The following is a 12,177-nucleotide window of genomic DNA, read 5'->3' on the forward strand; positions in this document are numbered from 1 at the left end:
CAGGGCGTCCGTGCACCGCGGTTGCCACGGTGCCGCCAAGCGCGGCTGTCGCGCGGCCCCGGTGTCAGCGGCGATGGCGGCGGGGTCGGGTGGGAGTGGGGGCTCTGGGGGAGGCCCCGGGCCGGGCCCGGGTGGGGGTGGGGGCCCCCCCGGCGGGAGCGGCCCAGGACCGGGGTCCGGCGGGGGTCCGGGCAGCGGCGGGGAGCTGCACCCGCGCACCGGGCGCTTGGTGAGCCTATCGGCCTGTGGGCGTACAGCGCGGCGGCAGCAGCCGGGCCAGGAGTTTAATCACGGGCTGGTGTTGAGCCGGGAACCCTTGCGCGATGGACGCATCTTCACCGTCCGCATCGACCGCAAGGTGCGGAGCTGGGGCCGCGGAAGAGAGATGTGGAGGGTGGTGGGAGGGGACTAGAAGGAGATGGGGGAGGCCAGCCAGGGTAGTCCACATCACCGGGTACCGAGAGGGAACCGCCAGACAGGACACCAGGTAGGTGATGGGCGGAAAGGGACCATGAAACGGAAACATTCAGTCTTAAGGAGAAGGAGACAAGGAGAGCTTGAGTTTTCTTAAGATCCAGGAGCAGGGAAGGGACGTGGGGCCCCACCCACTATAATGACTAGGGAACAGATCTGGAACAATTTTGGGGAGATGGAGGATGGAGAGATGTCAGAAGTGTGATGGGAGGAGAAGAGAGATAACCAAAAAAAGAACAACCATTGAAGGACAAACTCACCGGTTTGGCCAGAAAGATGGATGAAGAGAGATATTCAAGGAGCAAGAGGTGTGTGTGCCTGTGCATAATGTGGTGAAGAGGCCGGGTGCACAGAGACAGAATTTGGGAGAAGGGTGAGTTTGAGTGCAGCCAGAGCCTAGGAGAGAAATAGGCCATATACAAGGAGGGAGAGAGCCATATACAAGAGCAAGGAATATGGACGTGGAGAGCTGTGAATTTGGCTGGTTGAGGGGCCACAGAGACCAGGGAAGTTAGAGGCGGCAGGGGGCTGGGGCCAGGGAATTTAGCCAGCCTGGTGGGGAAAGGCGTGGTGTTGTAGACAGTGAGCACCCACAGTACAAAGCAGAGTTGCTAAAGGAGAGCGGGCCCAACCATCCCCTGAGACCAGAGTCCAGAAAATACCTGTAGGACTGCATCTCTGGATGGTGATGCCTTGTGTCTCAAGAGAGCAAAGCCAGTTAGCTGTCTGAGAGGTGGGAAGAGGGGGACACAGTGGCCTGTGAAATGTGGTTTCCTAGTGGTGGGAGACCCATTCGTGGCCCATCCTGAGTCCCTGTCCATCACCCCGTCACAGGTCAACTCCTGGAGTGGCTCCATTGAGATTGGGGTGACGGCACTGGACCCCAGTGTGCTCGACTTCCCAAGCAGCGCCACGGGGCTGAAGGGGGGCTCGTGGGTAGTGTCAGGCTGCTCGGTGCTGAGGGATGGACGTTCTGTGCTGGAGGAGTATGGGCAGGACCTGGACCAGCTTGGCGAAGGGGACCGTGTGGGCGTGGAGCGCACAGCTGCTGGGGAGCTGCGGCTCTGGGTGAATGGGCGGGATTGCGGCGTGGCCGCCACGGGCCTGCCAGCTCGTGTCTGGGCCGTCGTGGACCTTTACGGCAAGTGCACCCAGATCACCGTGCTACCCCCTGAGCCGGGCTTCAGCCCTCCTACTCCCGTCCCCACACCTCCCCTCGAACCCTCTGCCCCCGCTGAAGATTCTACCTGGTCTGAACAGGGGACCTCTGGGGATGAAGGTGAGAACACAGCTGGGGCAGCGGTGGAGGAGTGGGGCAGAGGGAATGGCTGAAGGAATGGGGGAAATGTAGTGACAAGTAGGGTATGGGCAGGGCCACTCAGACCCCCGAGTCTGTTGAAGGGGATAGCAGGGACTAGAGGAGGGGTGTCATGGCTGTGGGCCCTGCAGCAGGGGCCGAACCCTTATTCCCCTCCTATCCCACTTGGTCGCCAGCCTTCACGGTGTCCCCCGCGCAGGCCCGGCCGGAGACGTTTCCTAACAGCCTTGAGTCGCATAATGGTGAGGGCTCCGGGGAGGTCCCGGGAAGGGGAGTGGGAAGTGAGGTGGACAGGGAGGGACCTCAGGAGAGGGGTAGGGGGAGCGCGGCAAGCCTGAGGATGAGGAGACTCATTTCTGCTTCCTTCCTCCGCCCTGCTATCGCAGAATTTGCCAGCATGGAGCTCTCCGAGGTGGTGAGCAACGCCATCCTGTCTGCCTACAACGGGGGGCTCCTAAATGTGAACCTGAGCTCCCCACCGGCAGGGGAAGCACCGGGGCCGAGCGGCACTGCCACCTCACCCATCCTCACTTCCAACGATGCCCTCCTTTTTCACGAGAAGTGTGGAACCCTCATCAAACTCAGCAACAATAATAAGACGGCAGAGCGCCGCCGGCCCCTAGATGAATTCAACAATGGGGTTGTCATGACCAACCGCCCACTCCGGGACAATGAGATGTTTGAGGTGTGCAAGGCCCTGGGGTCTGGCTGGCACCTCACCCTCCGGGAGCTAGAGATGGGGCTTGATGCTGGAAGGGGGCGGGGGTGGCCTGGGGAAGAGCCAAGGGCGCAGAGTTTTTTCTCTATATTTACATTCCCCGCCTCTCCCTTCCACTGTCACTACACCCAAGATCCGCATCGACAAGCTCGTAGATAAGTGGTCAGGCTCCATTGAGATTGGTGTCACCACCCACAACCCCAACAATTTGGAGTACCCAGCCACCATGACCAACCTGCAGTCAGGTACCAGCCCCCGGCAGGGTGGGCATGGCCTGTGGTTGCTGAGGTGAAGGGAGCCCGTACCCTAACCAGGGTGTCCGCTTCCCCCAGGCACCATCATGATGAGTGGCTGCGGGATCCTGACCAACGGCAAGGGCACCCGCCGGGAGTACTGTGAATTCAGTCTGGATGAGCTGCAGGTGAGGGTGGGCTCAAAGCGCGGGCCAGTCTCCAGGGGCGCCCGGGCACTGTGCAGCCCTGCCTGGGCACTGTGCTCTCTGACCTAGGGCAAGGCCCTTTATCTTTTGCTTGAAGGCTCCTTCTGAGAAGGCAGGGTTGCCCAACAGTTAGGCACTCAGATTTGGGAGTCAGATGGGTTTAATTCATTTCTCTGTTTGGCCATTCGTGGTAGTGACCTGCAGCAAGAAACTTACCCTCTTTGGTAGTTGTTTCTTTTTTTTTTTTCGCGGTACGCGGGCCTCTCACTGTTGTGGCCTCTCCCGCTGCAGAGCACAGGCTCTGGACGCGCAGGCTCAGCGGCCATAGCCCACGGGTCCAGCCGCTCCGCGGCACGCGGGATCCTCCCGGACCGGGGCACGAACCCGCATCCCCCGCATCGGCAGGCGGACCCCCAACCACTGCGCCACCAGGGAAGCCCCTGTTTCTTCTTAATGTCTAGAAATGAACCCGTCAGTAGTTTTCGATAGACTGTCGTGAGGGTTAATAGGTCGGTGTTGATAAAGTGGTTTAACACAGTGCCTGACTTGCCTTGAGCATCAGAGTGGCCTGAGACGCGTGGGAGCCTTTTGGAGCTGTTTCCCTGTCGCATGGTGTGGTGGGAAGGCTCGAAGCCCACTCTGTTCTCACAGTCCCCAGGACAAGTCTGGAGCCTGATTGTGAATGGATTCCAGGCTGTTATTTTTCTGCTTTGAATAGGAGGGCGACCACATTGGTCTCACGAGGAAGTCCAACTCTGCCCTACACTTCTTCATTAATGGCATTGATCAGGGTAAGGGGAAGCTCAGAGAGAGCAGCTGGGCCAGGGCTTTTGCTGTGAGGGGGTCTGTATCTCATTCTCTTGCCTGTTTCATGCTCCATCTCCCTATATTGACTCTTCTCCCCTCATCCCCCCATTCCCTGTGCCTTCCACCCCTGCAGGCGTGGCTACCCCCTTGACGCCCCCAGTGGTGTACGGTGTGGTGGACTTGTATGGGATGGCTGTGAAGGTGACCATCGTCCACAATAACAACCACAGTGACCGCCTACGCCGGAACAATGCCATCCTGCGGGCGCTGTCCCCTGAGGGTGCTCTCCGCCGGGCTGCTCCTGCGGCCCAGGCAGAACCCGAGCGCCTGCTCTTCCACCCCAACTGTGGGCAGAAGGCAGCCATCACCCACGAGGGACGCACTGCCCTGAGGCCCCAGTATGGCCCATGGGGTGGGGAGAAGCCTGCGGAGGGGCTCTGATGGGATTGGGCGGAGGGGTGGGGCAGTGGGAGGCAGCAGGAGTCTGGTGTGGGGCGTCCTGGACAGAGAAGGGGGGGCCTCTTGGAGTGTGAAGCGTGGCTGCTTGACTTGGGTAGTGGGTGTCGGGCAGGCATCGCCGGGCTGAGCTTTGGCACACTCAGTATGTGTGTCGGGATCTGAGTCCCCACTTGCTGTGCCCTCAGTGCCACTGACGACTTCAATCATGGCGTGGTACTGAGCAGCAGAGCCCTGCGGGACGGAGAGGTGTTCCAGGTGCGCATCGACAAGATGGTGGACAAATGGGCTGGCTCCATTGAGATTGGCGTCACCACCCACAACCCTGCCTACCTCCAGTTGCCCTCCACCATGACCAACTTGCGCTCTGGTGAGCTCCCAAGAAGGGCAGGGCCAAGATAGGATGCTGGGGGGAGCCGTCCCTGAAGCCCTGAAGCTTGTTCTCCAGCCCCTCTTTCACTTGTCACATTTATGACGACGCATTCAGTGGCTGAGGAGTGCCATGTGGACAGGGCCTGTGGCTGGCTTGGGAACTGCAGAGTTTTCTTGCCCTGCTCTGGGAAGCAAGCAAGTGTCAAAGAAAAGGCGGGATGGGCTAATGGCTTTGGGGAGTAATGTGGGGACCGCTATGTAGAGGAGAGGAGCTCTGGCTTTCCCCTTATGGCCTCTGCCACTCCTTGTCCCCCTAGGGACCTGGATGATGACAGGGAATGGGGTGATGCACAATGGGACGACCATCTTGGACGAATATGGGCACAACCTGGACCGGCTCAAGGTGGGAGAGTGGGGGTACCACCAGGTGTCGGCAGCAGGGAGGTAGGCAAGGTGGGGCTGCTGCGGGACCGGCCCAGGCAGGAACTCCGCCTGACTCCTCACTCCAGCCCCCCTTCTTCCAAGGCAGGGGACACGGTGGGCGTGGTGCGGCGGGAGGACGGAACTCTCCACTTCTTTGTCAATGGGATGACTCAGGGCCCCGCCGCCTGGAACGTGCCCCCGGGCGTCTATGCTGTCGTTGATCTCTATGGCCAGGCAGCCCAGGCCACCATTGTGGACGACGTGGGTGAGGGCCGGGCTGGGCAGGGGTTGGGGTGGCCTTGGGAGGCCTCAGAGACAACTGTAATCCTAATGGGTGATGTCCACTCTTGCAGAGGTGCCCCAGGTTCCTGAGCCACTCCCTGAGGGGAACAACCAGGTGTCTCCAAGCTCCCCGTCATCCGGGACCGGGGGCTCCGACCTCCGCTTCCACCAGCTGCATGGCAGCAACGCAGTCATCACCAACGGTGGCCGCACTGCGCTCCGCCACAACTGCCGCAGCGAGTTCAATGACGCCATCGTCATCTCCAACCGGTCAGTGTTGGCACTTTCATGTGCCCACTTTCCTACTACCCAGCGTCAGCCACCCAAGTAGGGCCTGTCTGATGGCCATTCTCCCTGGCAGGGCCCTGAGGGATGGAGAGCTGTTTGAAATTGTCATTCAGAAGATGGTAGACCGCTGGTCAGGCTCCATCGAGGCTGGTGAGGGGCACGTGTGTGTGTGTGTGTGTGTGTGTGCGCGCGCGCGCATGCACTGCAGTCAGGTGCTGGCTGCAGGAGGCTGGGGGCTCAGCTCAGACCCACCCCTGCCTCCTTCCAGGAGTGACCGCTATTCGGCCTGAGGACCTTGAATTCCCCAACACTATGACGGACATTGACTACGATACGTGGATGCTGAGGTTGGGCTGTCTGCTTTGGGGACCAGCTGGGTGGGGCTGGGCGGAGCTGGCTGGGATGAGGGATGCAGAGTTGGGGCATGTGGTGGCCATAGACAATGACAGACCCAGGGGTTCTGGCTGCCCAGTCCCTTCGATTCTGGGAAGCCCTCCCCCCACACCCTTAGGGAAGCTCCTGCTTTTCCCGGGGGGGACCCCAGGGATGAAGGATACAAGATTGGGTCTCAGACCCCAGATCGAGATCCCAGTCTGAGGCACTGGAAGGTTCCGACAAGCAGAGACTGGGCAGAGGCCTGTGTGGGGAGAGGAAGCTGGGAGGCTGACCTACTCCTTCTGTCATCCCCCCAGCGGCACAGCCATCATGCAAGACGGTAACACCATGCGCAACAACTACGGTTGTGACCTTGACGCGCTAGGCACGGGTGCCCGCATCGGCATGATGCGCACTGCCAAGGGCGATCTGCACTACTTCATCAACGGCCAGGACCAAGGCGCTGCCTGCTCAGGCTTGCCTCCCGGTAAAGGTGACTACTCCGTGGCTTTCGCCCTGCCACCTTCAGCCCAGCCCACCCCTGGCTATCAGGCTCCTGACCCCTTCCTTTCTTACCCAGAGGTGTATGCAGTAGTGGATCTATATGGCCAGTGTGTCCAAGTGTCCATCACCAATGCCACCGGCCCCATGGACAACAGCCTGGCGACCAGCAACACCGCCACTGAGAAGTCATTCCCCCTGCACTCCCCAGGTTCAGCCGGCAGGGAGGGAGGGAGGGCTCTGCCTGCCTGCTGTGGGCCTGGGGGATGCAGTTTCCAGGTCACGGAAGCTGTTCAAAGATAGGCTGGCTGCAGCAGCTGCAGACCGAGGGGGAGGGATCAACCCGTGGTGGGAAGCAGCTAAGAAGAGGGGAGGAGGTTACACCTGGTACACAGGGCCTAGACCCTTCCCCGCCACCAGCGGGCTGGGACACCGTAGCTGGGCGTGGCAGGTTTGGGACTGGGTCTTGCCTCGGTGAAAGAGGAGTCAGGGGTCTTGAGGGAGCACTGGAGGTGGGACCTTCGCGTCAACTTCCTGCTTCACCTGAAAGCTTTGCCTGTGTCCTGTCTGAAGCTTGCTGCCCCAGTCCTCCCCCATCCTCTGGTGCCATCTTTCCACAGCGGCTGGCGTGGCTCACCGATTCCACAGTACTTGCGGCAAGAACATCACCCTGGAGGAAGACGGCACGAGGGCGGTGCGTGCTGCCGGCTACGCCCACGGCCTCGTCTTCAGCACCAAGGAGCTCAAGACCGAGGAGGTCTTTGAGGTGGGCTGTGGCGATGTGACAGGGGAGGTGGCGGACCCTTCACAGCAGAGCCAGACTGCTTCCCACCCTCCTGCCCCACAGTGCCACTGAGAGTTCCTCTCTCTCACAGGTGAAAGTGGAGGAGCTGGATGAGAAGTGGGCTGGTTCCCTCCGGCTAGGGCTGACCACACTAGCACCGGGGGAGACGGGGCCTGGAGCGGGCAGTGGCCCGGGGCTGCCTCCCTCCCTGCCAGAGCTCCGGACTAAGACCACCTGGATGGTGTCCAGCTGTGAAGTGAGGCGCGACGGGCAGCTCCAGAGGATGAACTATGGCCGGAACCTCGAGAGGCTGGGGGTGAAGCAGCTGACTTCAGGGACTGGGGTGGGCGTGGGAGTTGGGGTGGCGGGGAGAGGCGGGCTGAGCACTTGTCCTTGCCTCACCTTGGCCCTAGGTGGGGAGCCGTGTGGGCATTCGCCGAGGGGCAGATGACACGATGCACGTCCTGGTAGATGGAGAGGATATGGGGCCTGCAGCCACCGGCATTGCCAAGGTAGACCCAAGACCAGCACTGGGCCTGGGAGTGGGATTGAGGTCCTCCACTGATCTCTGACTTCTGGGTCTGTGTGCCCCCAGAGCGTGTGGGCCGTGTTGGATCTGTATGGGCCAGTGCGGAGTGTTTCTATTGTCAGCTCCACCAGGCTGGACGAGCCAGAAGGCACCCAGCCTCCTTCCCCCAGCTCGGACACTGGCAGCGAGGGCGAGGAGGAGGATGAGGGCGAGGAGCACAGCCTGGAAGTAAGAGGCAGCAGCAGGGCCCACTGGGCACAGGGAGGGACCGTTGGTGGCCCGTTGGGTCGTCTTCAGGTTCTCTCATCCAGCCCTGGGTGGGCGGAGGCTTATCTGCAGGCTCTGTCAAGCCCAGTGGGGTGGCTCAGGCCTCGCGTCGGCCACCCCGCAGCTCACTCTCTCCTCCACACCAGGGCCAGAATCAAGTGGCCGTTATGCCCACAGCCCTCGAGTTCCTAGAGAACCATGGGAAGAATATTCTCTTGTCCAACGGGAACCGTACAGCTACACGAGTGGCCAGCTACAACCAGGGCATCGTTGTCATCAGCCAGCCCCTGGTGCCCCAGCTGCTGGTCCAGGTGGGCCTCACCTCCTTGTCCCCGGCTCCTCTTGCTCAGGGTGACCCAGGGCCAACCCTCCTGCAGAGAGGCTTTTCCAGGTTGAGGACAAAGTGGAAGGCATGCCCTTTGGGTGAGCTTCCTGGGCTTTTGTTCATATCCTGTGGTGGCAGTTGTATATCAGTTTCCAGGAAGTACCCACCTGGGGGCTGTGACGAGGGAAGCAGTGGAGAGGGGCTGAGGGATGCCAGGGAGACTCCTGATTGTATATGTGGGAACAGGGCATGCTTTCCAGAGGAGGGGGTCTTGTGCTGCAGACTACAAGTTGTCAGAGTTAGGCAGGTGAAGAAAGCCCATGGGGACAAGAATCCTTTTAGAAGCAATAGCAAGACCAAGGCTGAAAGAGGGAAGGACACAGCTGAATTTGCAGTTTCCTGTCCGTCCAGGCATCGGAAGGGGTGGCATCCCAGGCCACACTGTGGGGTGCCGTCTTCTCTCCCTGGCTGGGGTGAGGAGCCCGGTCCTGCAGGGTGGGTGACCTCTTTGTAGGAGGCCATGATTGCGGAGTGGTTGCCTTCTCCCCAGGTACGGATAGACTTCTTGAACCGGCAGTGGACATCTTCCCTTGTCCTGGGAGTCATTACCTGCCCACCAGAGAGGCTCAACTTCCCTGCTTCTGCCTGTGCCCTCAAACGGGCGGCCTGGCTGCTGCGGGGCCGTGGGGTCTTCCACAACGGTCTCAAGGTGGGTAGGGAGCAGAGAGAAGGGGGAGGGGCTGGCCGAGAGGGAGAAGAGGGGCCCCTAGCCCTGGAGCTAGGACCGTAGGTATAAAGGCGTCCTGTAGTGGATGGGCAAGGGCGTGAGCGGCGTTACCTGGTCAGTCTCGGGCTCATCGTCTCCTCCTACATCCCTGCCGTGGAGAATGTTGCGGGGGGTGGGGCTGGGGGAGGTGGAGTCTAGGTAACTGAAGCAGGGGCAGAGCCTGGGCAGTGGGCAAGTGTGGAGGCAAAGCCCAGGGACTGGCGACCCGAAGCTTAGTGAAGGGCCGGGGTGGCTGCTGCCGGTGGGAGTCTGATCTCTGGGAAGACAGTAGGTCTCTCCCCCCAGATCTGTGAGAAGTTTGGGCCAAATCTGGACACGTGTCCTGAAGGCACCATCCTGGGACTGCGGCTAGACAGCTCTGGGGGGCTGCATCTCCACATCAATGGGATGGACCAGGGAGTGGCTGTGCCAGATGTCCCCCAGCCCTGCCATGCGCTCGTGGACCTCTACGGGCAGTGTGAGCAGGTTAGTGGCAGCAGAGGCGGGGAGGAGTGGTGCCTGGGAGGCTGGGCTGTCCAAGGACAGGGGAAGTCTGGAGTTCAAGGAGGGGATCAGCAGGCTCTGGGGGCTGGTCACACTCTGGCTGACCACCCCTCTCCCCTGCAGGTGACAATCGTGACCCCTGAACCAGGGGCTGCCAGTGGAAAGAGTGCTGGAACCCAAGGGGACATGGAGAAAGCTGACATGGTGGATGGTGAGCCAGCCGAAGGGGCCAGGATCCCATCTCACCCCCACCTCGTACTTCTGGCCCCGGCTCCCGTGACCTTTGCCCCTTCTGCTCCCTCAGGTATCAAGGAGAGTGTGTGCTGGGGTCCACCGCCCACTGCTAGCCCCCTCAAGAGCTGCGAGTACCACGCCCTTTGCTCCCGTTTCCAGGAACTGCTGCTGCTTCCTGGTGAGTCCCCAGTCCCCCAGAACCTGCCTCATTCCCTGCCCAGCCCAGGGCCATGGCCGGAGCCCTGGAGACCAGTAGGAAAGAGGCCACATGGCTGAGACCCAGGGCGGGAGCCATGCCACAAAGTCTGCCACTCACTCTCCACAGAGGATTATTTCATGCCTCCGCCGAAGCGCAGCCTGTGCTACTGTGAGTCTTGCCGGAAGCTTCGAGGGGATGAGGCCCACAGGCGCCGTGGGGAGCCCCCGCGGGAATACGCTCTGCCCTTTGGCTGGTGCAGGTTCAACCTCAGGTACGTATGGGGCAGGGTCATGCTTCTCTCTCACTGTTCTTTGCCCCCTTGAGAAAGGGAGGTCCCGAGAGGGTGTATGGTAGAAGACAAAACTTCTTGTCTGGGGAATGACCTCGGGGAGCCAGTGACCTTTGTCCTATCTGTCCACCTCCTAGGGTGAATCCCCGCCTAGAGGCTGGGACACTAACCAAGAAGTGGCACATGGCGTATCATGGGAGCAACGTGGCAGCCGTCCGGAGGGTGCTGGACCGGGGGGAGCTGGGAGCAGGTACCGCGGCACCGGCAGAGGCCGGGCAGGCCGGGCCCATGGGCCGTGGGGGGGCCACCCTGACCCAGCTCTCCTCACAGGCACTGCTTCCATCCTGAGCTGCCGGCCCTTGAAGGGAGAGCCTGGGCTGGGGTTTGAGGAGCCTGGCGAGAACTGCGCGCCTCCTCGGGAGCAGCAGCCCCCTCCAGTGCTGCTTTCCCCCTCCCTCCAATATGCTGGGGCTGAGGCCCTGGCATCCAAAGTGCAGTGAGTACACAGGAAGCAGGGCCTGGGGCCACACGGGTCGCCATGATTCCCTCTCCTCTCCCACCTTGTCTCCCTAGTTCCTCAGTCTCTACCCAGCCCTTTCTTCACACAGTCTTTGCACAAGTACCACTTATTTTGTCCTATCACAGAGAACAAAGAAGGGAACCCTAGGCATGTGGAAGTTATGCTCTTTCTTGCTCTAGAATGTTTATGCATAAGTATTTAGTATTTTTAAAGGTGACAAGTAAGTACTATGGAAACAAAAAGAGTGGGTGAAGTGGGTCAGAAGTGTGGTTGGAGCGGGCGTATGGTATAGGGTGGTCTGGGTAGACTTCATTAAGAAGGTGAGATCTGAGCAAAGACTTGGAGAAGGCAGGAGGGAGTTAGGCGAGCAGGCATTGGGAGGAAGGCCATTTCAAGTAGAGAGGACGGCTAGAGCCAGGTTCCTGTACGGAGAGAGTGATTCCTGAGAACAGCAAGGCCAGCTTCTGTCGTGGTGGCAGCTGGAAAGGGGGAGAGGTCCTGGGCCCAGAGGTCTCACTGCCCTATTTATGCTTCTTACCTGACAGATTCCGGGACCCCAAATCCCAGCAGACACACCAGGCCCAGGTGGCGTTCCAGGTGTGTGTGCGCCCTGGCTCCTACACCCCCGGACCCCCTTCCGCTGCCCTCAGAGAGCCTCCCGACCCTCACTTCAGCCCAGCCGAACTTGAGTGGGTAACCAAGGAGAAGGGGGCCACACTTCTCTATGCCCTGCTGGTACGGGTGGAGTGAGGGGTGAGGCCGCACCACTACAAGCACAGTTGGGCCTCGGCCCGTGGACTCTGAATGACGACTGCCACCACCTCACTCCAGCGACCCACGGCACGCTGAGTGCTCAGCCTGGCAGATGCACAGGAGCATGCGGGCAGACTCTCAGACTAGCTGGGAAGCGGAGCTGTCTCCGTGCCCAGGGCTCGGACAGTCCCTCCCTCCGAGGTGAAGGCGCAGCGGGGAGCCCGGCCGCAGGCCCTGGGGAACCCTCTCCATGCACTGATCTGGGGAGCACGACTCCCCGCGACTCCTCCCCCATACACTTAATTTATTTCCGTTTCTGTTCTGGTTACTGTGAATTCCAGAGGAGTCTCCCGGTGCCCCACATGAAGCTGCTTTTCCGGCCCAGGCGGGAGTGGGGAAGGCGGCGCCGGGGGTCGGGCCTCTGTACAGTTGTTACTGACTCTGATTTCTAAGGAGCCAATAAACGCCGTCTCAGAGCAGCCGCCTCGGCCTCTCTCGCGCGCGCCTCTCGCCTCCCGGAGGAGCCCCGGCCCCGCCACGTCAGGGACTCCGCC

The 12,177-nt window shown here is 60.9% G+C and overlaps 1 protein-coding gene across 3 annotated transcripts; it reads left to right on the top strand.

Annotated features, from left to right (window-relative positions):
* Positions 1–73: 73 nt before the first annotated feature.
* Positions 74–12,100, top strand: NEURL4 (neuralized E3 ubiquitin protein ligase 4). 3 transcript variants are annotated; one of them, XM_060135848.1, is made up of 29 exons: positions 74–358; positions 1,309–1,753; positions 1,969–2,034; positions 2,179–2,477; positions 2,644–2,755; positions 2,843–2,931; positions 3,668–3,740; positions 3,890–4,154; positions 4,401–4,582; positions 4,902–4,987; positions 5,110–5,272; positions 5,361–5,559; positions 5,651–5,727; positions 5,846–5,924; positions 6,270–6,445; positions 6,533–6,664; positions 7,074–7,219; positions 7,329–7,553; positions 7,651–7,749; positions 7,833–7,994; positions 8,180–8,344; positions 8,909–9,067; positions 9,431–9,610; positions 9,752–9,839; positions 9,933–10,040; positions 10,188–10,332; positions 10,488–10,600; positions 10,681–10,846; positions 11,416–12,100. In XM_060135848.1, exons 1-29 carry the CDS (start codon positions 74–76, stop codon positions 11,618–11,620), a joined length of 4,689 nt encoding a protein of 1,562 aa, XP_059991831.1. In that variant the 3' UTR covers positions 11,621–12,100. The 3 variants fall into 3 exon arrangements, with proteins under 3 accessions (XP_059991831.1, XP_059991832.1, XP_059991833.1); XM_060135849.1 differs by having other exon boundaries at positions 6,270–6,439; XM_060135850.1 differs by lacking the exon at positions 1,969–2,034 and having other exon boundaries at positions 6,270–6,439.
* Positions 12,101–12,177: the final 77 nt, after the last annotated feature.

This window comes from Lagenorhynchus albirostris, chromosome 20, assembly GCF_949774975.1.
Source record: "Lagenorhynchus albirostris chromosome 20, mLagAlb1.1, whole genome shotgun sequence".
NCBI lineage: Eukaryota > Metazoa > Chordata > Mammalia > Artiodactyla > Delphinidae > Lagenorhynchus > Lagenorhynchus albirostris.

What these genes read in the sequence shown, in the direction of transcription:
- NEURL4 (XM_060135848.1), top strand. Translation starts at nt 74, where the DNA reads ATGGCGGCGGGGTCGGGTGGGAGTGGGGGCTCTGGGGGAGGCCCCGGG. An exon ending in CATGACCAACTTGCGCTCTG is followed by an intron (nt 4,583 to 4,901) that starts GTGAGCTCCCAA and finishes TTGTCCCCCTAG; the next exon opens with GGACCTGGATGATGACAGGG. An exon ending in AGACCGAGGAGGTCTTTGAG is followed by an intron (nt 7,220 to 7,328) that starts GTGGGCTGTGGC and finishes TCTCTCTCACAG; the next exon opens with GTGAAAGTGGAGGAGCTGGA.